The following is a 26864-nucleotide window of genomic DNA, read 5'->3' on the forward strand; positions in this document are numbered from 1 at the left end:
ACTGTCGTTTGTCAGGGTTAACTGTCAAAAAGAATTATACGTGGTGGACGTGGTGACTGTTTTTAATTTTACTTTCATTGAATAATTTCAATAACCTGCTTAGAAGTTAGTAAAATTTAATGAAATGAAATGTAATCAAAAAGTTATAAACTTCTATATGCTTTACAAGTGCAAGACTATAGTTTAAAATTAAGAAAAGTTGAAAAATTTGTATCCACAATGGTTCTCGCAGACTTAGGTCGTAAAATAACGACTGCTTTGCAGTCCCTTAGTAGAGCAACTATCATCAATGAAGAGGTACACTTTAGAGTTAATAAATATTTTTATTTGTTCAATTTCTACTTTTACTGAGCTAAAATAAATTTTCGTTGCAGGTTTTAAATTCTATGCTAAAGCAGATTTGCGCTGCACTCTTAGAAGCTGATGTTAATATTCGTCTAGTAAAAAACTTACGTGAAAATGTCCGCGCTGTTATTGACTTTGATGAAATGGCAGGGGGTCTTAATAAGCGCCGGATGATACAGTCAGCAGTCTTTAAAGAGCTAGTTAAGGTATTAAATAGTACGATATTGCAATAATAAAAATATACTATAATGTAACTTTTGCTTTTAGAGTTAGAGTGATAAGTTATATTTAATAGCAATAGCAATTTTTTTACAGTTAGTGGATCCTGGAGTAAAACCGTATCAACCTGTCAAAGGCAAGCCAAATATAATAATGTTTGTTGGTTTGCAAGGGTCTGGTAAAACAACAACATGTACAAAATTAGCATATCATTACTTGAGAAAAAATTGGAAATCATGTCTTGTTTGTGCTGATACATTCAGAGCTGGTGCTTATGATCAAGTTAAGCAGAATTGTACTAAAGCAAGAATACCATTTTATGGAAGGTCTGTAGTTTGTTTCATAACAAAAAATCATAAAAAAATATGTACTTTTTGTGTTTACTCCAGTGCTTTAGCATGTCTTACTAAATTTTAGTATTATGAATAGAAACTTTTTTTAAAATGTATTTTAAAAAAAGATGTATTATCTGATAAAATTAAGAGTAGTTATACAGTGTATCAAAGTCAGAAGCTGTCAAAGTCTGGACTATCCAGTACACTTCTGGTATGTGGGACTTAGCCCTAATTCTCAACTAGATCTACTATAAGATTAATTATGTCTTTTAGAAAAGTTTTTCTAGATACCTCTAATTTTTTTACAGTTACACAGAAGTCGATCCAGTAGTTATTGCATCAACTGGAGTTGACATGTTCAAGAAGGAAGGATTCGAAATGATTATTGTGGACACCAGTGGAAGGCATAAACAGGAGGAGTCATTGTTTGAGGAAATGTTGGCTGTTGCAAATGCTATTGTAAGTTATTGGGTTAGGTCTATTGTTTGGGCATCTCTTAATTCTGAGGTTGTGTTTTGAAACCCCAGCTGTGCAAAAACATTTTTTTCTTTTTATCTACAAATTAATAAACAATCTGTGTGAGGATTTAAAAACCAATGCATTATGTGGATTAACAATATTCATATAAAATATCATCCATAGTTGTAATTTTGTTGTAATATTATCTTTATTGTCTTGTAGAAACCAGATAATATTATATTTGTGATGGATGCAACAATTGGTCAGGCTTGTGAAGCCCAAGCTAAGGCTTTCAAAGAAAAAGTTGACATTGGTTCTGTTATCATTACCAAGTTAGATGGTCACGCAAAAGGAGGTGGAGCCCTCTCAGCGTAAGTATTTTTTTTTAAATATGCACCAGATTAACACATAAGTTATATATATATATATAACTTACGTGTTAATGTATGTGTTAACCCATATGGGTGTGTTTCTTATGACCACTTTTATAAGTTATTATTTGTATGAGTTAAGTTGTTGCATCGAACCAAAAACATCATTGGAAGAAAATGTATAAAGGACTTACCCAAGATGGAATTTACTCTAATAACATTTATTAATATTATTAACAGTATGAACCTATTCAAAGTCACTTTCTAATACTACTAACTCATAAATAGTAAAACATAAAGCACACTTCTATAAATTATATTGTATGAGTTAATCAAATTATTTTTTATTTCAGAGTGGCTGCAACAGAGAGTCCTATAATTTTCATAGGTACAGGAGAACATATTGATGACCTAGAACCTTTTAAAACTAAACCCTTTATCAACAAACTATTGGGTATGGGAGATATTGAAGGGCTACTGGACAAAGTAAATGAATTAAAACTGGATGACAATGATGATCTTCTAGAAAAACTTAAACATGGGCAGTTCACATTAAGAGCTATGTATGAACAGTTCCAAAATATAATGAAAATGGGACCCTTTTCACAAATAATGGTTAGAATTTTATATATTCCTTATATAATGCACTCATATTACAGGGAAATGACTATCTATATTTTATACTTTTTATTTATTTTAGGGCATGATACCAGGATTCTCACAAGACCTCATGTCCAAAGGCAGTGAACAAGAGTCAATGGCGAAACTCAAGCGTTTAATGACCATAATGGATTCAATGAATGAAGGCGAACTAGATCATCGTGATGGAGCAAAACTTTTCTCAAAACAACCCACCCGTATAACTCGTGTAGCTCAAGGCTCAGGTGTCACTGAACGAGATGTTAAGGATTTAATAGCACAATACACTAAATTTGCAGCTGTGGTTAAGAAGATGGGTGGTATTAAGGGACTATTTAAAGGTGGTGATATGGCGAAGAATGTAAACCAAACTCAAATGGCAAAACTCAATCAGCAGATGGCAAAAATGATGGATCCCCGTATTTTACAACAGATGGGGGGAATGTCTGGGCTGCATAACATGATGAGACAATTGCAACAGGGCTCAAGTGGCATGAACAACTTAATGGGGGGAAAATGACAGTAGTATTTTTAGGTATCTGTATCTGTAACATTTCCCAACATTGTTTTCATGGTAATAATTATTTAATGTTAAAATAATTGTGTTTTTTTAATAAACATTACCAAGCTAATTATGTAAAGTTGATAATGATAATTTCTAGAAAAATCATAATATCGCTAGTTTTCCTTTCTTATGGCTTTTACAACAAAGATACCTTTATTTTGATTAATAAACCATAATGTTCTGCATCAGCACAATTCCTATGTTTTTAACAGATATTAAAGTAAAGTAACAATTTGGACTATATGGAATTATGAAACTAATTTATTAATATTTTAATACATATAACATTTAATTATATTTAGGCTTGTAAGCCAGAGTGCTCAGTTTCATGTGTACATCGGAATACTTATTTCTCAGAATCTAATTTAGTTGTTTTCGGGTTTCGTTTTGGGAATAGCATGACTACAGAGCCTTTGACAACAAATAATATACAGTTCCCACACTCCTAGAAACGCTTTTTAATACAATAAACTTCAAACCCATGTGCGCGAAACCTATTAAGGGCCTCTTTTTTGCGAATCAATATGTTTCAGCATATTTTTTTATTATTTGTTATTTTTACGAATTTAAAATAAAATTTTGAATTTGGTTACCGAGTATGTACATCATTTCATTATGGATTGTATCTCATGATGAAGATAAGTCAGCATATTTTTGAAATTCTAATCATTCGTTAAACGTCCTATATGTTCCGTAATTAAAAGATCAAATTTTCTTAACATTTCAATACGTTTAAAAATGTAAAAAGGGCGTACGGGACGCCTTTAAAGGGCAGCCATAGTAGGACACCCATTTTTAGTTGCCAACGTTTGAGGGAATAGTATACTTTAACTTTGAATAATTGGAGGTCATATAGGGAGTCGGATGCCACAGGTCGCTAGTTCGAAAAAAACATTTTCTACTTAGAAATTGGACCACATATATTATTTTACCAGCAAAAAGAGAGTGTCCCGAAGAGTCACGCGGAATATTACTGTTTAATCGGATTTTCTTTTAAATGCTAGATGAAAGTAGCGTCTATGACATACATACTTCTTTACCTATCTATTTATCTGAACTCAGTTTAGATTTATCTTTCTTTTAAATTAAATACATGAATATTGTTATCTCCACCAACTAGTTTCAATTTAAGCACTACTTGTATTTTGAGTACTAGACAAGTGACGTCCTTAACTGACGCGTAGTAACTGTAATATGCTTTTTGCAAATAAATATATGTTAGACATAAACCCAAAGTTATTTCCTATTGCTCCTTGTGAGAATCAAACTCTTGACGTCAAGTCAAGTCACTATCCGCTACATTGAACCGAAGCAGGCGTTTCGAAGATTAAGAAAAAGACATAGAAATTAAAGTAAAATATGTTTTGTTTATTATTATATTACATTAACAACAGACAGTAATATTTATTTGTAGAGGAAATTACATAAAAATCGCATACCACATGAAGCCTTTTTTTGAAGCAGATTGAATTCGATAAAATTACTGTAATGATTCTTTAGAACTGTATGATAGAGCCGTAAAACATTTACTTAATTTAAGTTCTAGTATTCTAGTTACCAGATAAGTAATTTCATTTTATGTTGATTCCTTATAAAAATTAAATGCACACAGTGTCGTTTTAATGATTGTTGAATTGTTTTGTATTTCTGGTTCGTTGAAATCGGAGAGTCCCCGTGTGCGAGGGCTGCCATCCGTCCGGGTTTCCCCGGATTTGTTCTAGTTTGGAAGACGTCCGGGCGGGGTTTAAATTGCATTTCGGAATTTCGATATTTATGTGAGGATTAGGTATTTCACCGCACGCGCTGGTGACGCTATTTTACTACCAAAGCATTATAAGCGTTATTTGACATGAATAAATACAAATTGAAGACTGATTTAATTTAGTTGATTGGATTACATTTGTTTAAGTGTTTATTTATTGAGATACATTAAGTGTTACCAAAAAGCTAAAATTAATAATATAGTAATTTAAGTTTAAAATGTGAAGACATTTAAATGTTATTATTTTCAGAGTTGCCAAAGAATTAAGAAATTTAGTTTTATTTCATTTAAATATTGATTTAATTTAGTTACATAGATCTGTGAATGAAAATAACAAATTGTGTTTTGTTTCTTGTAATATAAAGAAATAAACATGTGGGGCTGTTAAGTTATTATTACTTTTTTAATTTGATTTGAGATTTAAGTTCTTTTAAAACTAAAGTAAATATTGTTGATTGTATGGAAAAATAAAACGTTAAACAAGTTCTCATTTAATTGTACTAACTGAGTAACTAATATTGGGTTTGTTTATCTTTTATTTAATTCATAAGAAGATTAAAAATAAAGCTATATTACTCATTTGCCGTCACAAGAATGATTAAAGACACTATTACATGCAACAAAAGAGACTTCCCTAGTAGCCAAATTAACGTAAGACTGACGTCAGATCTTGGCTACTAAGGTTAAAATTAAAGTTTTCTTCTAACAAGTACGGAGTAAAATATATCCGGGGCCATCGTCCATATAAAGAGCTTCTACTATCTTTTTTTCCAGTCTATCTCTCGCTTAAACAAACATGGATCAGCTTCACTTTTAAACCACGTTCCTTGAAAAAATCAAAACCATATCCCTTCTGTTGATTAATTCTGGCCGCTTTATTTCAACTTCTTGCTTTAATCTCATCAGTTGTTGGCAGTACAGTTCACAATCGATAGTCCGTCTGTTGGTAACAGTTTATAATGAATAATGCCCTTCCAATCGCACCACACACACAGCATCCCCTTGTCGCGAGTTAATCTGTAAGCCTGACCGGCTTTTGACCACGACCTTTTTCGCACGTTCTTGTGTACGTGATCCACTTTTCATCACCAGTTATTAGCTTTAAAAATGGTTCGATTTCATTACGATGTAATAAAGAATCACAAATGAGTTCACGCTTTATTCAGGTTTCTTTCAGTTAGCTCGTGAGGTTCTCAAATATCGAGCTTTTGTGTACCCAGTTTTTTCAAATGCGCCAAAACTGATTTGTGGTAATTTCCCAGTTCTTTAGCTACGTCGTAAGTACTGATATGCCGATCTTGATCCACTTTTTAAAAAATGGCATCCATTTTATCCGTAATAGGGCGACCAGAGCGACGTGCATCTTTGACATCAAAATTTCCGGATTAAAAACGGTTAAACCAAATTTGTGCTAGTCTTACAAACACTGCACTAGGTCCATAAACACCAATTTTTTTTCGCAGCATGCGTTGCTTTTTTCATGAGATTCACTCATCTTGACAGTATGAAATATAATTAAAAATCAAACATTTTCTAAAATTAAATTTGGAATTATCTTCTTTAAAATTTAAACTTTTAATGATACCTAATCCAGCCAGAAACAAATAGTATAGCCAAAGAGATTTTATTACAAGACTTTTTCCCCAACCTAATAAATAATTTCGCATGGTAATATAATGAGTCTTATATGAGTCTTTAATGAGATTGTCTACAAACCATAGGTGTAGGGGGAGTGGAAGTGTGTGGAAGTGAGTGGAAGTGGGAGTGGGGTGGGGGGAAACAATGGGGGAGTTTCAGCGTTCAGCTGTACTACATACCGTAAAGTATAGACGAATATCTTATAACTTCTTCAGCAGCTGCCAAAGCTTGTCCAATGCTGTTCCTTAGACTTTCATGGGCATCCATTAGCTCACCCGTGGGCACATGGGCTACTTGCTAGTCAAATTCTCAAGGGTTCTGAATGAAAAACACATAAAGAATACCTCAAGCAGAGTATCCAATATTTTACAAATTTAAATAAGTCCCTTTCGACATTCTTCTATAAATATCTCCGAATAAGAAGGCTCTTTCGTGCTTCCCTCCACAATATCCATCAGGCCATCCTTACTAGATGGTCACCCTCAGGCCAGTTCTAGGTCCGTAACCACTTCAAGCAGCGTGTTTTAGTGTGCAATCTCCTCATCCTGAAAACTCCTATCTATGAATCAAGGAATAGGAAAAAGTAAGAAGAGAACCACTGCCAAACAACATAATACGAGTTTAACGTTAATCATAATTTTACCTCTACTTAATCTGTGATCATAGATAACTAGTGACAAATTTCTAACACATCAGTCATCTGTACAATTGGATTGATGACTGAAAATTGAAACTGAAATGTGATTCAATATCAAAACATAGGTACAGTACCACTATTTAATTTTTTATTGTGTATAGAAATATGGTCGCGTAATTTTTTAAATAATTATATTTAAGGTTTGGACTGGTATTTGTGAAATTTTCATGATTTATTTAAACCTTTAAAATAACCATAAACATGAAAATCATATTTACTGTTCTAAGTAGATTATTTCACCAAAATGTAAGTTTTCTTTCATTATTTAGCGGCCTATTTCCTATCGACTATTTCAATGTTATGTCATGCTTAACTTTTATATGTTATTGTAGACTTCATATAATAATTTAAAAAGACCAATCCTCAAGCGAAGAAAGTCCAGAATGGATGTGAATCTTAAATGTCGGCAAAATCCAGTAGTTATTAAATTGGACTCTCCAGAATTTAAGAGCATATTTAATAAAGAGGTACTGGATTTGAAATCAGTATTTGATAAATATGATTATGATATTCGCATAGCTGGAGGTGCCGTAAGGTAATAATCACTAATTTTATATTAATTTAGATTAATCTCATATTAGTGAAAAAATATCATAAAATAATTTTTAACTGCAGAGATCTCCTGATGGGACAAAAAGCAAAAGATCTAGATTTTGCTACACCAGCAACACCTGATCAAATGAAAGAAATGTTTACAAAAGAAAATATTAGGATGATAAATATGAGTGGAGAAAAACATGGTACAATTACCCCAAGGATAAATGACAAAGAAAATTTTGAAGTGACTACTCTTAGAATAGATATGGTAACAGATGGACGTCACGCAGAGGTTGAATTCACTAAAGATTGGAAATTGGATGCTAATCGTCGAGATCTTACTATTAACTCTATGTTTTTAGGTAAATTGAGGTTGTACAATATCAGGATATTATACAAGTATAATAAATTAAGGAGTTTATAATCAATAAACATCTGTTTTCATCTAATAAATACCTTGTATACTGGGTTTATCTATGTATATTTACTATTATCACATTGTTTTTGGTTGATCTGTTAAATTATAATAAGAATAAACATTGTATTGTAAAGTGATTATTGATTAATGTTACATAGGTTTTGATGGCTCTGTGTATGACTACTTTTATGGATTTGATGACCTAAAAAAGAGAAGAATAGCATTTGTTGGAGATCCAGATATAAGAATAAAGGAAGATTTTTTAAGAATTATGCGCTATTTTCGTTTCTATGGTAGAATAGCAGAAGAACCCAATAATCATGAAAAAAATACTCTGGAAGTTATAGAAAGGAATGTTGAAGGTCTTCAGAATGTCTCTGGGGAGCGTATTTGGATGGAGCTTAAAAAGACACTTGAAGGAAATTTTGCTGGGTATCTATTAAAGACAATGTTAAATGTTGGTGTTGGTAAATACATTGGTGAGCATTGAACATGCATATTTTACTGTAAAATTGACAGAAAGTCAAAGTATATTTGGATAATTTTATGTTTCAGGTATTCCACATCCCAATATGGATTCATTAGATAGGTTACTTAAACGTAGTGGACATTTAGGCGTACATCCTATGAGCTATTTAGCTTCTTTGATGAATAATATTGATGATGTCACACTATTAAATAGTAGGCTAAAATTTTCAGGTTTTGAGAGGGATATGGCATATTTTATTGTAGAACATAGAGATGATAAAGAATCTACACGACCTTTAATGTAAGTATTTGAACTTCTTAGGAACCAATGTGTTATAAATGTTACATACATTCCATTGTTTCAATGATCTACTGCTATCAATATGAAAAATGCAGCATGCATTAGCTTTCTAAGCTTGACAACCCTAGTATAAATTAACACTTAGGTGTACTACCTGAGAATATTGATTGCCCATAGATTTAAAGTAAATGAAAAATATTGTCACTTGTTACAAACTGTTATCCTACAATAAGCTACTAATATTAAATGTATTTATTCTACAGGCCTTATGAAAAATTGGTTATAAATACAAAAATTAAGCAAAAAAATGCCATTGAATATGTAAAGGAAGTACTCAAATATAGAGGAGATAAAGATCTTTTAAAACATTTTGAGCAATGGGAAATACCAATATTTCCAGTTAATGGAAAAACTTTAAAGGATAATGGAGTTCCACCAGGCAAAATGTATGGAAAAATAATTGAAAAATTGAAGAATATTTGGATAGATAATGAGTACAAACAGAATTGTAATGATTTAGTTAAACTTATACCAAGTGTTATAGAAGACTGTAAAAAATGAAACATTTATTTCAACATTAAATTATTTATTAAAAACAAAGTGAAATTATTTAATTTACATAATATTTAATAAAAATACCTATTCTTAAAAGTTTTGTGGGGCTGTATATTTTTCATATGTATCACAACCATCATCATCATCCTTGTGCTCCATAAAACATAGTTTACAAAATAAATACTTGCAACCCAAACATCTCATTACTGCATCTTCATTACAAATTTCACAAAATGGCAATTCATTGTTTATAGGGCTTGCAACTTCATCATCAACCTCAACCTTTGCCTAAAACATAAAAGTGCTTTAAAATATGTAACAGGTCTTACCTAATCTAATCAATTGACATTATAGTCATTTGAACCTTATTATTAAATACACTTATATGCTAGTAATCTCTAGTCCTTAGGTCATAGGCATAAAATGTTATAATAAATTAATTCTATATACACCTTGTCTATGATTTTTCTAATCAATTCATCTTTCGATTCCATCACATCCATATCAGTCCTTGAAATACTGTTTGAAGTAGTCGGTTCATCTTTCAGCTTGTTAAGTCTCCCTTCAATATCATTAATTTTGGTTTTAAATTCATCTTCATATTTTTTATCCATACTTGCATGAGCCAGATATTGTCTTAGTAAATCATTGGCTTGTTCTTCTTCTGTTCTTAAATCGGTTGTTGGTAAAACTGGCTACAATGTACAATTTAAATAAACATCTCTTTGTAAAACATTACTACTACTAATATACTTTAGTTAAAAAAACAATAACAAAGACTTAAGATTCAGAGAATCGGTCACCATTTAAACAAAATAAAAATATCTTAATATTATAATTATGATGTTGATTGTTAATATTACCTTACTCTGAATTGATTCTATTGGGACTTCTTTAATATTAGCTAATCTTTGTTCAAGCTGTGCCTGGGAAGTGGATGGAATATCTTTTAATTTTTTTAATCGTTCTGCAATATCTTGGTCAGAGCACTTTGATGAGTTCGGTTTATCTTCCTTGAGGTTAAGAAGCCTCTTTCTGATTTCTTCCTCAACTGGATCATTTTTATTAATATTCATTTCTTGGCCTACTACAACATCTGGATTTTCAATTCGTCTGTGAAATTAAGATAAGATTACTAATTATTTACTAAAGAGGACTGATAAACATGCAATTATACTTACTTAAAATAGGCAGCTGGAGGCTCTATTACTTTAAGTTTAGAATTTAAATTGTTTTTGCATTTGCCACAGACCTTAAAAATGTTTAAAATTATGTTAAACAATAATTTAGGATAAAAGCATTAGTCTAACTTACCTTAGCTTCAGAATTAAGTTTTGGTAGAAATAATTTGTAGTTCAAACATTTTGAGCAATAGCTAAAACCACAACTCGGACATCCTTTCTGGAAATAATATTAAAAAATTATAACATGATATTACAAAAATATATAGACATAGATTGAGATTACAAGTTTAAGACATTTGTTACCTCTTTTCGTATTATTGAAAAAGTCTTACAACAAGTATTACATGACATTTTTTAAAAATCAGTAATTATTATTAAATTTTAGCCTATTCAAATTTCAACCTTTTCTTATCGCAATACTTTTCAATGTTTTTTTAACTGCATCAATATTCCTACAGTACTCCCAAATAAATAACATACAGATTACAGATCTTCGCCAGTGGCGTATTCCCGGAAACAAACGAATCATTGAAGAGCCATAAACAATGCATTTGCATTTTGCACCTTGTCTGAAAGATCCACGAGTCAATATCATGTGTACATGTCGATCGAAATAGAATCGAAAACAATTCGGGCTGTCGGCGGCGGTCGCGAATGTACTCAATTTTACAGAATAAAATTATTCAGTGTTGCCAATTGACTATTCGAACTAACATTCGAATTCGGACTCTTGAATTCAACGTAATATTCCTAGGGTATGTAAGAAAACCTGTCCTAAAAATAATACAACTTAATAGTAATATGACCATACAACTCAACTAAATAGTATAGCCTTTTATTCAGATCGACACACAAACATGGATCATTATATTAAAGTAGATGTTAGAAGGTTGAAAAAAATACTATTCTAATAATTGTATCTTGCTTGACTTCTGCAGATCGTTTGCCAATCGGCAAAGGCCTCCTCCAACCTTTACAATTAATATCTTTCTTGGGCCACTCTATTCCACATCATTCTTGCCACTTGTCTGATGTCGTATTCCCATCTTTTTCGTGGTCTTCCTCTACTCAAAGCAAAACTTTCCCTAGGGTACCATCATGTCACAATTTTAGTCCATTTGTCTTTTCCTCTTATCATATAAAGGCAATAGGCTGGACACATTATCCATTATGCTCCAATTTTGGAGGTAATGTCTATGACTTTTGTCTGGTCTCTTATGTCTGAGTATTTCAATCTATTTGATTTTCGTTAATCTTACTCTTTTCCATTGTGCTTTGGCAGGCTGCCAGTTTGTCAGTCATATTTTGTGTTAAAGCCCATGTTTGTCTTCCATACATAAGGACAGGTAGAATGCAGGTGTTAAATAATTTGGTTTTTGTATTTGTAGCTTTTCATCTTTCATGACCTCTCTGAAGCTCCGATGCGTTTAAGTAAGACCTTAGAAAATATTTTGTATACATAAGACTAATAGGTGGTAGTTTCCGATTTCATATTTATCTCCCTTCTTATATAGCAGGGTAATGTATAACAGTGTCCAATGTTTTGGGATAATATCGGTGTTTATGATATCATTAAACATATCTGCGAGGATAGGTATCATAACTTCCTTGCTTTGTTTTATAGTTTAATTGTTTATACCATCTGGTCCTGGTGCTTTTTCATTCCTTTGAGTATCTATAGCTTTCTCGACTTCGTCGTGTAGGATATTAGGGATTTCTGAGTTCTCCGGTAACTCAACTTCGCTTTTATTATGATTGCATTCATATAATTTTTTGTAGTAGTATGTAGCAGAAGTGTATGTTTGTTCTATGATGATTAAATTTTCCACTAGTGCTTTTTAGTTTTACAATGCAGTCCATTGAGTTTGTTAGTTCTTTAAAAGCCTTTTTAACCCCTCTCGTTTTGATTATACACTTTTCAAAAGTTTGGTTGTAATGGTTTTTGTTGTCATTTTCACTTTTAATTTTATTGTTAGAGAGTTGTGGTCTATCTTTTTCTTGGGTTTTTGTTGGAGGGTTGCGGTCATTTTGTCCCACGGGGACCGCTGGCCGGATTGGGAGAGTTTGATGTTCATTTTGGGTTGTTGTGTTTTTGTAGTTCTGATTTTTTATCTTCCTGTTTCTGATGTGCATTGGTTGTTATTGATTACTTGTTCCTTGTGTCGACCTCATGCCCATAAAGACACAGCCCATGTGGATTTGCTTTATTCATTTTTGAAGGAGCTTTGAAATCGTTACCTCCCTCGTGATTCCTTTGTGTAGGCGAATCTGTTGGTTTACGTTTCCTCTTCTCGCTATTCTGACTACTTGCTTGAGTTTTATCTTTCACCACTAGCTTATCGTATCGGATAAACCTCAATTTTTCCTTTTTTCTTTCGATAACTTCTTTAGGGTAGTATTCTGTGATATAGATGTTCCCAGAGAGGTTCTTGTTGCTGCGGAGTAGTTCCCAACATACAACCCAACTACGACTATATAATTAATTATACAATAGAAGATATGATAAGATTTAAAATGTTTGCAATAAAACATATGAAGATATGTACATACTAGTAATATTATTAGAAATATGAAATGGAATCGGTATAAAAGTGTCTCGAATCTCTTTTTATAGCCGCACAAATATGACCACACATGTGAACCTATGTGTGCGCACAATCACATTTGACTATAAAAACTACAAAAAGAGACTTAAAATTACAATATTTTATTTATAATGTATCTATCTTTCCGAGTCTGTTATCTATTTATCTTTATACTTTGTAGTGCGTCCAATTCTTAATAAAATAAAAAAAACGCACATATTAATTGAATAATTATTATTATTAAAAATAAAATAAAGACAGTGGTCATTGTATTATATAGCTATAATGCCGCTAGAATCAATAATAAATTTACAAGTTTTGTTCTGTAAATCAGGACCAAATATAACAATCAATTCACGAACATTATTACTACAATTATTTATGTTAACCTCTACCCCCTTTCGTTTTAACATGCATCTATACGTTATTATGTTGGACCATGCAAGCCCTAAAGAGGGTAAGACATTATCGAATTCGTCAAAAGAAGTTGTAACCTGATTTATGCCAATGACTGCTAGACCATACTTTTGTGCGATATTTATTAATAATATACCTAGTTCTCTTAACTCCTCTGCTCGGTGAACATAATTAGTAATATCTACTCGAAAAGGTGCTGCTATAGAATCGACGATTATGACTGAAACTTTTTTTTGTTCTAATAATTTTGGTAATCGTACGCGGACACATGATAAAAGATCCTGACTCTCTGTTATGTGCTCAATAAATATTTTTTCTCGATATTCACTACAAGATGCCTGATGACTGTGATATTCTAGTAGTTGATTAAAACGTTTTACGGGAAATGCGTCTTCAGTACAAATGTATATAGATCCATCTTTTCCACATTGTGCTGCTATTTGCAATGCTAATTGTGTTTTGCCTGCACCACTTTCACCATATATTTCACTCAGTGTGCCAACTCGAAATCCACCATTTAATATATCATCGAAGCCTGAGCATCCTGTTTTAATGTGACTGTATTTCTCTAATTTTTCAGCTGTTATAATTTTAGGACAATAATATCTAGCAACTAAATTTTTGAGAAAGTTTATGTCTTCTTCTTTCATATTTGTTAATTTTTGTATGTCCCATGTGGAAAGATTTATTATTTCTTTTACAGTACAGATTCCTGCTCCTTCGATAACATCGTACATATTGGGAGGCATAATATTCTTTAAGTTTGTCATCTTATAAATATCAATTTATACACATATAAATTGATATTTAAAATACAAATTCCAAAGCAAAGGACCTACAACAAAAAGATATTAAAACTTTCCAAATATATTCAGCAGTATTCGGATTTCAGATGTCAATTGTCAAAACCGGTAGTGAATAGTTGATTCATTGATAATTTTTACATTACCGCTAAAATCAACAAACTTCCTTAATGACTAAGAAGTATAAGGCGTAAGCAGTAGGAATTAGGTATACAATAATCATCCAAGCTAAACATAACCATTAAAAAGTTTTAGAATTACCCACCTCTCTTACACCATTACATTGGTTACTATATTCAAAGTTTTCAAATGAACCGAAGTAGGTAATACTTTACCGTAGTCTTTAAAATGTTTTTATTTCGAGGTCGAAAATTTAGTCGTTATGTAGCGATACACTTTCACCCCGAAGCTTTACAAAGCGTGTACGTTCCGAAACCGATCAATGCCATTGCCAGTCGAGTTACTTGTTGCGCCGGTATATCAAGTGTTGCTCCGCCCGCGTCTAATATAAGGAAAATGGTTAGTAATAAGAATTCTAACCAAGATTATACATATTATTATGTGTCCGTCTATCCTAACAATTTATTAAACACTTTTCTATGATATTATATGATTTATACACATAAAATGATTTATTTACTAATTACAGTTAATCTAGAATATTATATATAGTAAACTAAATATTAAGTGTTGTTCCCAGAAATGTGATGTTGTGTGTTTTAGGCAGATAAATTAAGTCAAGAAGACCGTAATACCCAACTTGCCCCTCTGTTGTCATCAGGATGGAAGGTTCAAACCAATAGAGATGCAATTGAAAAGGAATTTCAATTTAAAAACTTCAATGAGGCATTTAGTTTCATGACTAGAGTTGCATTGTTAGCTGAAAAAATTGATCACCATCCTGAATGGTTTAACGTTTACAACAAAGTTCAGGTATGTACGCTTCATTTTCTTGAATGTTTATTTTCATTTGTTAAGGTTCTATTCTAATCAGTTTACTTATCATATGTAATAACCTAAATAACATCAGTAAACATATTATACCATGCCTTTTTAATAACTGACACATTTTGTCTTGATTGTTGGTGACAAGAACTGCAAGTATATCTTTTTTCTCAGGTAACACTGTCGTCTCATGATGTAAATGGATTGAGCAAAAGGGATGTTAAAATGGCAACATTCATGGATAACATTATTCAGTAGATCAAATTGTTTCAAATATTATATTATTACATTGTTTTAATTTCAAACACAACAATTACAATTTTATGGTAGGTACATATAATTAATGTTGTTCAGATAAGAAGAATATTGTGTGTTACAAATTTATTATTTTTTCTTATTTCTCTGGCACATTTATTTTGTATTTACATAATTATGTATAATTTTAGTTTCTATATGTTATGAAATAAACTATTTGGTTTTATCTTTAAATTTTGTTCATTTTTAAGAAAAACATTTATAGCACATTGATTTCTTAAGAAATATATTTTAAAGTGTTTAAATTCTACAATAATGAGGTAAATTTGTCATTCTTTATGGTACAATCAATTGCAACACTTTCTGACATAGCATGGGCAAACATATTTTTCATTGAATGGTTCTGTTTCGAAAACTGCCGATGTGGGACCATATTCGCGTTCCATTATTCTTTTCAATTCAAGAGCGTGTTCCAAGTGTCTCGCTTCACACACTAGTTTCACCTACAACAGTGAAATTATATTATTAGTTATAACAGAGATAGCTTTGTGTATATTATTATCTTAAAAAATATACCTACCTATTCCGATTAAAATAATGATCTACTAAGTCCTATTTTTAAGGAGAAATTTTATTGCTTTTTACCTCTACCCTATAAATTTCATTTTCTACCCATACACGGTCTTGAAATTGCCTCTTGACATTGTATCCTCCGCTTGCCAAAAGCCGCAGGAGTCTCTCAAATTCCTTTGAGGAATCCTTGATATAAACCTGTAACGTTACCTGTTATAAAAATACCATAAAAAAATGCAGTCGTTAAAGTATAAACATACATTCCACATCTTTATTTGTATCCGAATAACGCTATAACAACAATATAAGGAAAAAAAACAACTACAAACAGCTACAATTAAGCGATTTTTTATATTTATACTGAATAAACCTACTTTAAACTTAATCAGTCTACCCTCAGCCGCCAGTCCCCTGTCCAAACATCGGCTCATCAATACAGCATCCATGTTACCTCCGCTTAAAATACATACGACGCTGCAATGCATTCAAATGAATAATTATATCGTTACACTATAAGGCACGCATGACTTACCACCAAGTAAGGTGCAAACAAAAGTTAACGCCCAAAAGTAGTAAAAATATAATATGTATATAAAAACAAAGAAAAAGAACTTATTACATGAATAATTTTTATACGTGATTATCCTAATTAGTTTTTGGAAATGGCAAATGTTGCGTTTACGTAAATTCTGATGAAGGACTTGTAATAATAATCATAGAAAATTATTCCGAATCTGTAGAATATTATTAGAACACAGGAAAAAGAACTTATTATAAAATGTGGAATAATGCTACGGTGTTTGATATGATAATAAATGGGTATCATAATAACAATACTGTATTGTGTAAAATTAGTTCACGTTTCATAATAAGTGTTTTAATTAGAAAGGTTTTAAATTCGTACTTCTTTGTCTTCAATTCAGGCACGAGATTTCCCAAAATTGCAGCCAGAGTGCAAGCAGCGGCACCTTCGACTACCAATCTTTCTAGTTCCACTAAGTGCAGCACTGACCTCGTAATCCAATCCTCATTCACCAACAACTTTAAATAAATATGTATACGTAAGATTGTTTTTATTAAACAATATAGTTAATTGGTATCGTGATAATTTGACGTTGATACAGGAGGTCATGACATCTTGAAAATTCCAAACATTCATCAATCTGTAACATATCTAAAAAAAACTCGGGGACGGGATAGTAAATGAAATTTCATGTTATCAATCAACATGTTATGAAAAATATTCTTTAGTAATATTATTTAAGCAACCCCTTTGCTTACTTTAGATAAATACAATATAAAAAAAAAATGAACATTGATCAAACGACGTCAGGTCGAATCACAAACACATGACACAATCTTTTAACCAACTTAGTCTTTCTGTTTGACTAATTACAATAAACTACACATTACATTATTAGAATTTAATCAGTTTTTTTTTCTACTACAGACACCAAATCATTGCTAACAAATGAATACTATACTTAAATATATATTTACCAAGAGAGCGTATCAATTCATAAAAAGCATCGCACTTGCGAGCATTCTGGGTGTATATTCTATAAAAAAATCTTCTTCCGCGAACCTACTGCCATTGCGTATCGAAAATCGTAATTTATTTTATAGAAATGTAATTTTATTTCATGAAATAATTACCATTTTATCGAGTAATGGCTTAGCTGTATGAAACGCATTTATTCCCACACTGGGCATGGCAATCGAGTCAGCTGCAGAACTCTGCCACGGAAGGTTCGTTCGTTCCCCCATTTCCAGCGACTTGAAGAAAGTGGGAACCTTTTCCGATTGTACACCCTGCAATTTCATTATATAATTCTTATGATTGATCATTAATACACATTACCACTGCAATAAACAGTGTTGCCTAGGAATTTTAACTTATATTCTGTACATAAACCAAGCCGACGTAAAACAATTTGCGCCACGGTACAATATAAATACTCAAAAACATTGAGAAAGGTTAATATTTTTATAAATATTCTTACGTAAACTAGGCAATCGGGCTTCACGTATTTGACAACAGCTGCGACAGCGGCCACGAGACCGCCACTTCCAACTGGTGCCAGAATGGCATCCACGTTCGGAATTTGATCCAGAATCTCTAATGCCACTGTACCATATCCAGACAGAATATTAGGATGGTCGCGACTAAAATAAAGAGGTGACACATGGGAAAAAAAAACAGACCAGAAAATTAGTTCTTGTAATAGCCAATAGCCATTAGTGATAATCATCATAATGAGTATCGTGAATTGACTTCAGAGACGATTTCAGAGAGGTTCAACAAATAAAATTCTTATTTGCTTCGCTACATTTCATTTATCCATAAAATTGTATACTTTCATTATGTTATGTGAAGTAACAAGATTACAGTTAAACTATAGTTCGAATGAACTAACAGTTGTGAAAAAAAGTAATTTAGCGTAGCTACTCAAATCTCACTATGGTTATATTTCCGTACAGAGAACTAAAACATATTTTATACCATACCTTGTATAATTGTATAAAACAAAATCAATTATTAATATTTTTTACATATCTGACTTTCGGATTAAATTAATACCGGATCGTTGATATATATAATATTGATAAATAATCAATCTGTATATATAATATATATAGATTGATTATTTTGAACTGATTTGACTAATTTGGCCACTTAAATCAGCCGGCAAAGAATCCACCGATCAGCATGGACATCGTTATGACATAACAAATGAGCGTGCCCGATTTCATTTTTAATATCAAAAAACAAATATATCAAAAAAACAGCATACCCATTTATATAAGTCAAGCCCTTTTCCCTTGCAATGGCTCTCGCCAACCGTTGACTCTCGGTAAGATTTCCGCCCTGTACTACAATTTTTGCGCCAAGGTTATGACACTGTTGTAATTTATTTATTGCCACACTAATAGGCATTACCACGGTAACGGGTATACTCAGTATTTTTCCGTAATAACAGAGTCCGATTGCTTGATTTCCCAACGACGCAACAACGATTCCAATTTTTCTTTTATCCAGTGAAAGCATTTCTAGAGAGTTCAATGCCCCCCTTTCTTTAAAACTGTCAAGAAAATATGAAAAAATTGTATAATTAAGAGTAGTTTTACACGTTTTTGTCGCATTGATTTACGAAGTTTGTACCTTCAGATCCAAATTAAACTTCTTAGGGATTAGTATTGTCTTTTGTTAAAATAGCTTTTACACATTAAGAAAACCGCTTTTTGAACGGATTAATTTTTTTCCGACGTTTCACGTACTTTTCAGCGTGCGTGGTCATGGTGACACACGGTGACGGTGAAATTTAAAATTTAAAATTATGTAAATAACTATAAGTTTTAATAATAATACATAACTTTAATCCGTTCAAAAAGTGTTTTTCTTAGGCATTGTCATATATCTGTAGCTGTATACTGAAACATTTTCTTACCTCCCCGTTCTTTGTAGAGTTTCCAACTTGTAAAATAAATTCATACAAAAATCACCCTGTTTGTGTGATGCCTACGAAAAATTTATATTATTTATTATACTTTATATTTTATTTGGAAACTTAAAAACACTACACACGTACCACGTATGGCGTTTCTGGCATATATTTTCTAATTCTTTGCATTGCATCCAATGCATCATCATAAGTAATAGTTATTGGATTGTCTGGATCGCAGAACTCATCAAAGTCTTCCTGCAATTTAAATAGTTACGTTTAATAACAGTTAATATATAAAAAAGCGGAGAATAGAAATGGCATTCGTGATATATTAATTGCACAATAGTATTAGATTTCGCTTCTCACATAAAAGATTAATACTTTTGTTTTGTTACTTACGTAGCGTCGCGTCATGTTTGGATTATACTATTATTTGCTGTTAATCCATTGAGAATTTTGTAAAATATTTCGAATTATTTTGTAAAGTAATAATGAAAATCTGTCAGTTGTGACATTTTATATTTCTAATTTAAACTTTTTCCGATTTCTATTTCATTCATAGAGTTCTTTATGATGTCTTTAAAAGACTTGCAGTTACTAAATAGTTGTTAGATTCCATTTTTGAATTTCCCAATTAGGATGTGTCTATCTTCGAGGAAAACATGCGCAAATAGGGACCGGACGGTACGGCTCTTCATAAAATTGACATTTATTTGGAAAAAGACGCTCCATTACTCTCTTGAGCGTACACGCATGTCCAATATCACGGGTTTCACAGAGTACTTTCAGCTGAAATAATTGCCTTGATTAATGCATCAGGGTATGCTAGCCTAATTCGAATTTCTCTCTTTAAAAACTCCTTCAAATTATAATCGTAACAAGCTCGCGTTTACTTTAAAAATAAACATTAAGGCAGATTATCATTAAGACATTAATTTTTTAAATACATAACAAGGCCAACGCTATTACTACTGTTTATAGATTTATATAATAGGTTGGGGAAAAAGTTTCTTCGCATTTTTTAAGAAAATTCAACATTTGTGATATAGTTTATTTACATTTAAGTAAAGTATGTAAGTACCATTTTGTTCGATAACTTTTTGCCAGCTTTTGGCCAGGGACATGATCCCATTGCTTAAGAAATTTTGGGGCTTCTGATCAAAATACCGCGAAAACTGGTTTTGGCAGTACTCTCGTGATATTAACCTGACACTGCCTAAAGAATTCTGAAGAGACCGAAACAGGTGGAAATCTAAAGGTGCAAGGTCACAATTATACGGCGGATGCATTAAAACCTCCTAGCCATGCTCTCTTGCTGAATGGCTAAAGACGTGTGAGGTCTAGCATTATCATGATGAAAAACCACACCCTTTCTGTTGATTAATTCTGGCCGCTTTCTGTCAACTTCTTGCTTTAATCTGAGTAAACTTCAGTATCGATGGTCCTGTGTGGTGTTAACAGCTCATAATGAATTATGCCCTACAAATCCCACCACACACACAGTATCACCTTGTTTCGAGTTAATTGTCGTACCTGATCCACTTTTCATCACCAGCTATCAGCTTCTTCAGAAATTGTTCGTTCATTGCATCGTAATAAAGACACAAATTAGAACACGGTTCATAAGGTTTTATTTCAGTGAGGTCGTGAGGTACCCAAATATCGAGCGTTTTTGTGTACCCAGTTTTTTTCAAATGCGCCAAAACTGTTTTGTGGTAATGTCCCAGTTCTTCAGCTACGTCGTAACTACTGATATGCTGATCTTGATCCACTTTTTCAAAAATGGCATCCATTTTATCCGTAATAGGGTGACTAGAAGGACGTGCATTTCACATCAAAATTTCCACACATTATCCTAATTTGAATTTGGAATCATCTTTGATAAATTTAAACTTTTAATGATACCAAAACCAGCCAGGTACAAATAGTATAGCCAAAGAGATTTTATTACAAGTTCATACATACTTTAATGCGAAAAGACTTCCCCAACCTAATATAAGATATTATAGACAGATTGTGCGACATCATGGAGAGAAATAGAAAACTGTTTTAATAAGTGGTGAATTATCAAAAATCTGAATTATAGAAATACTGACATAAGTTTTATCGAAATCATCGTCGAGTAATGGTTTCTCAGATAGGTATTGAATAACATTTGCACCAACATTAGCGATCATACTTAGCACCTTCAGGTGTTCCCATGGCTCATCAAGACTTAAACGTACCTAAAAACATATACGTTGAATTGATTAATTCTGTAATACATTTTAAAATTCACCATTTACTATTCAGCATCAACATTACATTACTTTATATTTTTTTCTTGATTTAACAACTACCAACTTAGTCACAAGAAAATAATTTTTCTCCTAATACATTGTTTATTGTACACACAATCTATGTGTAAAATAAGTGTACAAAAGTTAAAACTCACTGGGGCACTTTTATGATTATATTTTAACTCACACTCAATTTAACAATTCGCCCTTCGATTATTTTCGCTCTTTCCAAACACCGAGGAAGGATCAAAGTGTCTATGTTTCCACCAGTCAATACGCAAACGACACTGAAATTTCAAAATTTACACACTAACAAGCCTAATAAAGTAACCGATTTATAAAGAAAAAAATAAAAAAAATGTTAAGGCCAAAAATACTGGCTGATATTTATTATTCTTTTACAAAGATGCGATTTTTTGTTTTTGAAAGATAGATATTATTAAAATTTAAATAATAAAAAGATATTAGGAAAAACCTAACAACATACGTCTTCTTCCTTAACTCTGGAAGTATATTTGGCATTGACATAAATGTAGCCAAGCTTGCTGCGCCTGCTCCTTCGACTATGAGCTTTTCTTCTTCTACCAAATGTAGCATCGCGCGTGATATGCAATCGTCATTTACTAAAACCTAGTAAACATATTATGTGTCAATCTATTGATTGATCTTTAACAAGTTTTAGCCATTCGTTATAGACATGATTTAAAAATCTCACTGTTTTATTTAATTATGGTAATTAAAATGACACCGCAAACCATTTTATCAATGAGGCCTCTTGCGGTGTGGAAGGCGTTGTATCCAGCTGTGGGCACTATTAACGATGTGGCTAAATTACGCGTCACAACTGTTTGGTATGGGCGTCCCTTTTCCATGGCATTATAGAACGAGCTTGAGGTTTTTGTTTGTACGCCCTAGAAAAACAATTATTGGTAAGTTAATTAATTAATTCTGTCATTCAAGAGTAATAGCAATTCCATAGTTTAGAAAAATTCAAAACAGTCTTACGTATACTAATATTCCTGGTTTGATATGCTTAACTGCAGCTGATATGCCAGCAAGCAGACCGCCCCCCCCCACAGGTACTATGATTGCATCGGTCTCCGGTAGTTGTTCCAAGATCTCAATCCCTATTGAAGCAGATGCAGCTATGACGTTGGGATTATCGTATCTGTTAAATTAATACTACTTAATCAATGAATTGGTATTAATATTTATTAAGTATATATCTTTAGTAAAAAGATTTATATGCGCAACAGAGGTGCTTTTTAGCCGTCGAAGCAGGCATAGAAACTTAGATGGATGGTGGTTGCCTATTAACGCCTAGATACGTCTTCCACAAGACTCTCTCGAGTATGTTTTTACCAATATTAAGATCAATTCGACCAAACAACTATACCCGTTTATATACACCTGTCCCCTCTTTTTAAGCATAACAAACGCCTGTCGTCTTGCATCATCCAGAGTTTCTCCGTAAGACACAACAAAGGCTCCTAGTTCATGACACTTTCCAACAACATAAACTGGTGTCGTTGACGGTAGAACCACAGTCACAGGTATGCCTAAACGTTGACCATAAAATGCCAAAGCCTGGAAATAAATCGCTTTTGATATGTTACATTTTAATATATATGATTTTTGTATTCTGCTACTACTACAAAACTTGTCAGTTATAGGTTTGATAATTTTCACGATGAATGCGCAGTTATTCTTGTTGAATTATATATTTCAAAAGTCAAAAGTTTGAATTATATATTTCATTCATTACAAACCAGGCATTCTGCAAAGAGTATATATTCTTTTTAAAATTTAAATCTTAGTTATTAAAGCTTGTGTTTAGCAGGCATTGTGGCCATCTTTAACATTTCTTATCTCTTTTCTTTCTTTATGATTTTTTATCATCAAGGCATGGCTCATAACATTGAAGCTCGTTTTGATTAGACAAAGAAAAGTAATCACCATGGTTGGCGCAAATTGCGGGGTAAGCATGACTAAATTATACAATAAAATTTTGAATATTAGATGAATACATATTGGGCATGATTTTGTACAGACACTAATAAAATAATTACCTATTAATACTTTGATTATTGTAATAATAAGTAGAATTTATAACTGACAGCAAATAAAAAGATTTATGTGTAGATTTGTGTGTTATCTGTTGAGTGACTTCCATTTGTTATTCATTGTAGTTGCTTTATATTCTTTTTTTCTCTTTTCTTATGTTTGTGTTGTGTTAATAATGAATATAGATTCTTTAATGGTATTTAAATACTATATGTTCTAATACTTTACCAGAGCCCAATTGCCCAAAGAAGCTGTGATAACACCATGACATTTTTCGTCCTCATTTAATACGGACAGGGCGTAAAAAGCTTTTCTTTCATTATAGCTGTAATTAAGAAATGGTTATTATATTTGTATGGCATAAAAAGTAAGTTATCAGTTAGACATGTATGTGATATTAATGGATTTGAGAGTCATGGTTTATTCAGCCATTCCAAGCAGGTGTGACAATTTTCGTATTGGTACTTTTGTTCACAAATTTCACGGCAACAAAATGATTTCGAGATAAGTAAGCGTGTCGTCAAACGTAATTAACACGTTAAGCACCTACTTATATATAATAATAAATTAAACAAGTTAAAAATTGCCATTGTTTTATACTACAAACAATACTTACTAACTCTATCTATTTATTTGTAAAATTCTGTAAAATATTATTTAAAAAATCATTACTAATCCAGAAAATTAAATGCGTTATAACATTATGTAACAGTATATAACTAACTGCGTCTCCGATCAAAGGATAATTTCAATATAACTATAAGTTACCGATAAATTTCCAGTTAGACATATCTTCACGTAATTTAGGCGTGCTTTAATACCTAAATCGATGCTCATACTAATCCAACAGTTACACATATATACAAACTGATAACATCCTTGTTTAATTAAAGTTGCTTAATAACAAAACCTTACCTGCCAGTTTGATAAAATATCTCAACTTTATAGAATATTTCCATATCAAATTCAGCACAACATTTTGATCGCTGAAATATATTTTATTTAACAAATAATATAGTGAGGAGTTATTTTTGATGCAATTATGTACAGGTAATCAGGTTTAAAACTTTCTAAAGTTAACTTTCATTTGTTCTGCTCAAAGATAACGTTTTAAAATCAACAATATATTGAAATTTTATTTTAAAAATTTACTTAGATATCATGAGATTATGATAGAGTGGTAAGTTTATTAGTAATTTAAAACGAAAAATTTACGTAAATTTCTTAAAACATTCTTAGGTTACATTTGTTTATAGTTTCTTTTTTCAACCAATTTTGATAAAATTGATTAAGACTGGAAACTGATAATTTTTTCGTGTTTACCACATATTTACCACTAAAGGAGTCCTCGGTATTTCTTCACTTATCGCACGGTATGCAGTTAAGATATCCTTGTATGTTATGGTTTTTGGAAAATCAGGATTGCAAGATGGATCTTTTTGTTCTTCCTGAAACAAAACCTTTTAGGACTATGATTACTTTGTATTACTTCTTTGTCTTACTACATCATCATAAAAAATGTTATTCCGTTCGTTAAAAATATTCTTTTTTAAACATTTTTGAATAACTAATATCGCTGATATAATTACTCCGTACATTCAGGACACAAAAAAGTCTTTGTTTCTTTTGATATATATAAAATGAGTTTCGATTCGGTTTCGAGTATTCGATTAACCACCGGTGGCATAATTTTATAACAAAAAAGAAGATGAATTTCAGTTCACTAATGTTAGAACCTATGAGCTTGCAGCTGCATTTAAGACGTAAAATAATTGTAATATATAGAGGATTTCTAAAAATGTGTGTCACTTCTCAAGATGAGGTGTCTCGATTTGCCAATTTTAATATAAAATATTGATCTACAATGACAATTCATGTAAGAACCAATAACCACCTCCGACAAACTCGTCCACGTCCGATCAAACTCAAATCAAGTTTCAAGAGCTGTCAAATGATTTTTCTGTATTGGGTTTGATACATTTGACTACGCTCAAGACGAGACTGTGGCTTGTCACTACGAATTAGAACATAGACCTCTGACACATGTTACACGTGGTGACTACACCAGCGATTTCTAATAATAGGCGCGAATTTTTGTTTTCAGGAGAGTCATCATACTGAAGTATGATGTGCATCTTCTAGCGGATTTTAAAACTTTAGTTGTTCTTTGTAATCTAAATAGGTGTTAGAAATTATTATACATCGTAGTCAACTCAGCTACGGAGGCGGTAGGCTAAGTCACATGCCTTCATGAAGAATGATCAGTTACACACGCAGATATACTGCCAAGTCCGTACATGAAATATCTATTAGGTTACTATGTTAAGTGACAATCATATAATTAAACTTAGTAAATAAGTACTTACTGACGTAGGACACCAAGGGGCAGGATCGACTGGTTTTCTTTTGGCCAATACTGCAGGAGCTTCGCCTAAGGATTCTTTCAGCGGATCTTGATCAAATGTAAGTTTAGGGAGTTTTTCCATAGTAGGAATATGTATTTAAGTGATAATGTATGTAGTCTGTGTTATAAAGCCATAATATTATTGTATGCGGGTATGGATTTTCATAATAAATTATTGTTTAATCAAAACATTTTTATTGCAATTTATTTATTTATACAAAACATTAGCGACAGTTGGAGCTGTCACAGACCACAGTATATTGTTGTCTATATCGGAGTCCACAGAAGGGATAATTTGTTTTTTTTTTAAGATAAGCCTAAATAATTATGAAAACATTCGTAATTCGAATTCAATGCTTGATTTGACATTGACGTAAGGGGCTTAAGACAAAATCATTTCACGACTGGTGAGACCCACTACAGGCAAGGGAAGATATAAGAATGACATTACCTCATTAATTGTTATGTGACCATTTCCATACCAATTCGTTTACGTATCTATGATCTTAAGTTTTCTTTTTTACAAGTCAAGTACAATATGGGTCATATCATACTATGTTATTTACCTTCATTTTAATAATAGCGAAGATTTATCTGCTC

At 31.9% G+C, this 26864-nt stretch overlaps 6 protein-coding genes across 8 annotated transcripts; 2 read left to right on the forward strand and 4 right to left on the reverse strand.

The window, feature by feature from the left end:
* The first annotated feature begins 21 nt into the window (after positions 1-21).
* On the forward strand, positions 22-2968 carry LOC123720504 (signal recognition particle 54 kDa protein). Its single transcript, XM_045677137.1, has 7 exons — positions 22-297; positions 375-551; positions 661-890; positions 1208-1358; positions 1581-1729; positions 2083-2344; positions 2430-2968. Exons 1-7 carry the CDS (start codon positions 220-222, stop codon positions 2886-2888), a joined length of 1506 nt encoding a protein of 501 aa, XP_045533093.1. The 5' UTR covers positions 22-219; the 3' UTR covers positions 2889-2968.
* Positions 2969-7010: 4042 nt separating this feature from the next.
* On the forward strand, positions 7011-9348 carry LOC123720707 (CCA tRNA nucleotidyltransferase 1, mitochondrial). Of its 2 annotated transcripts, none has more exons than XM_045677425.1 (6): positions 7011-7095; positions 7363-7565; positions 7646-7929; positions 8144-8464; positions 8541-8754; positions 9018-9348. In XM_045677425.1, the coding sequence occupies exons 2-6, from the start codon at positions 7414-7416 to the stop codon at positions 9313-9315; spliced, it is 1269 nt and encodes a 422-aa protein (XP_045533381.1). In that variant the 5' UTR covers positions 7011-7095; positions 7363-7413; the 3' UTR covers positions 9316-9348. The 2 variants fall into 2 exon arrangements, with proteins under 2 accessions (XP_045533381.1, XP_045533380.1); XM_045677424.1 differs by lacking the exon at positions 7011-7095 and adding an exon at positions 7105-7276.
* A 41-nt stretch (positions 9349-9389) lies between these two features.
* LOC123720066 (abscission/NoCut checkpoint regulator) lies at positions 9390-10964 on the reverse strand. The gene is made up of 6 exons (XM_045676519.1): positions 10797-10964; positions 10624-10710; positions 10491-10561; positions 10173-10422; positions 9762-10004; positions 9390-9597 (listed from the first exon to the last, which is right to left on the reverse strand). Exons 1-6 carry the CDS (start codon positions 10842-10844, stop codon positions 9400-9402), a joined length of 897 nt encoding a protein of 298 aa, XP_045532475.1. The 5' UTR covers positions 10845-10964; the 3' UTR covers positions 9390-9399.
* Positions 10965-13350: 2386 nt separating this feature from the next.
* On the reverse strand, positions 13351-14325 carry LOC123720199 (DNA repair protein XRCC3). Its single transcript, XM_045676733.1, has one exon. It carries the CDS (start codon positions 14263-14265, stop codon positions 13351-13353), a length of 915 nt encoding a protein of 304 aa, XP_045532689.1. The 5' UTR covers positions 14266-14325.
* Positions 14326-15730: 1405 nt separating this feature from the next.
* On the reverse strand, positions 15731-20070 carry LOC123720483 (L-threonine ammonia-lyase-like). Its single transcript, XM_045677103.1, has 10 exons — positions 19917-20070; positions 19662-19772; positions 19521-19591; positions 18867-19154; positions 18075-18237; positions 17728-17883; positions 16976-17112; positions 16446-16545; positions 16144-16269; positions 15731-16001 (listed from the first exon to the last, which is right to left on the reverse strand). The coding sequence occupies exons 1-10, from the start codon at positions 19929-19931 to the stop codon at positions 15846-15848; spliced, it is 1323 nt and encodes a 440-aa protein (XP_045533059.1). The 5' UTR covers positions 19932-20070; the 3' UTR covers positions 15731-15845.
* A 72-nt stretch (positions 20071-20142) lies between these two features.
* Positions 20143-26738, reverse strand: LOC123720482 (L-threonine ammonia-lyase-like). 2 transcript variants are annotated; one of them, XM_045677102.1, is made up of 11 exons: positions 26227-26738; positions 25195-25308; positions 24776-24846; positions 24089-24185; positions 23193-23383; positions 22802-22964; positions 22552-22707; positions 22284-22426; positions 21984-22083; positions 21614-21742; positions 20143-20306 (listed from the first exon to the last, which is right to left on the reverse strand). In XM_045677102.1, the coding sequence occupies exons 1-11, from the start codon at positions 26344-26346 to the stop codon at positions 20163-20165; spliced, it is 1428 nt and encodes a 475-aa protein (XP_045533058.1). In that variant the 5' UTR covers positions 26347-26738; the 3' UTR covers positions 20143-20162. The 2 variants fall into 2 exon arrangements, with proteins under 2 accessions (XP_045533058.1, XP_045533057.1); XM_045677101.1 differs by having other exon boundaries at positions 25195-25320.
* Positions 26739-26864: the final 126 nt, after the last annotated feature.

The sequence above is a fragment of the Pieris brassicae genome, chromosome 2 (assembly GCF_905147105.1).
Source record: "Pieris brassicae chromosome 2, ilPieBrab1.1, whole genome shotgun sequence".
NCBI lineage: Eukaryota > Metazoa > Arthropoda > Insecta > Lepidoptera > Pieridae > Pieris > Pieris brassicae.

Excerpts from the sequence above, each read along its gene's own strand:
- LOC123720482 (XM_045677101.1), bottom strand. The coding sequence starts at position 26,346 with ATGGAAAAACTCCCTAAACTTACATTTGATCAAGATCCGCTGAAAGAA. Across the intron at positions 22,084-22,283 it reads CCAGAGTTAAGGAAGAAGAC|TGTCGTTTGCGTATTGACTG; the intron begins GTATGTTGTTAG and ends TTGAAATTTCAG. Across the intron at positions 21,743-21,983 it reads GGCGAATTGTTAAATTGAGT|GTACGTTTAAGTCTTGATGA; the intron begins GTGAGTTAAAAT and ends ATATGTTTTTAG.
- LOC123720199 (XM_045676733.1), bottom strand. The coding sequence starts at position 14,265 with ATGACAAACTTAAAGAATATTATGCCTCCCAATATGTACGATGTTATC.
- LOC123720504 (XM_045677137.1), top strand. The coding sequence starts at position 220 with ATGGTTCTCGCAGACTTAGGTCGTAAAATAACGACTGCTTTGCAGTCC. Across the intron at positions 552-660 it reads TCTTTAAAGAGCTAGTTAAG|TTAGTGGATCCTGGAGTAAA; the intron begins GTATTAAATAGT and ends ATTTTTTTACAG. Across the intron at positions 1,359-1,580 it reads TGGCTGTTGCAAATGCTATT|AAACCAGATAATATTATATT; the intron begins GTAAGTTATTGG and ends ATTGTCTTGTAG.
- LOC123720066 (XM_045676519.1), bottom strand. The coding sequence starts at position 10,844 with ATGTCATGTAATACTTGTTGTAAGACTTTTTCAATAATACGAAAAGAG. Across the intron at positions 10,562-10,623 it reads AACTTAATTCTGAAGCTAAG|GTCTGTGGCAAATGCAAAAA; the intron begins GTAAGTTAGACT and ends AACATTTTTAAG. Across the intron at positions 10,005-10,172 it reads TAGAATCAATTCAGAGTAAG|CCAGTTTTACCAACAACCGA; the intron begins GTAATATTAACA and ends TGTACATTGTAG.
- LOC123720707 (XM_045677424.1), top strand. The coding sequence starts at position 7,232 with ATGAAAATCATATTTACTGTTCTAAGTAGATTATTTCACCAAAAT. Across the intron at positions 7,566-7,645 it reads ATAGCTGGAGGTGCCGTAAG|AGATCTCCTGATGGGACAAA; the intron begins GTAATAATCACT and ends TTTTAACTGCAG. Across the intron at positions 7,930-8,143 it reads TATTAACTCTATGTTTTTAG|GTTTTGATGGCTCTGTGTAT; the intron begins GTAAATTGAGGT and ends AATGTTACATAG.
- LOC123720483 (XM_045677103.1), bottom strand. Across the intron at positions 17,884-18,074 it reads AGCCCGATTGCCTAGTTTAC|GGTGTACAATCGGAAAAGGT; the intron begins GTAAGAATATTT and ends ATGAAATTGCAG. Across the intron at positions 16,002-16,143 it reads ATGAAATTTATAGGGTAGAG|GTGAAACTAGTGTGTGAAGC; the intron begins GTAAAAAGCAAT and ends TCACTGTTGTAG.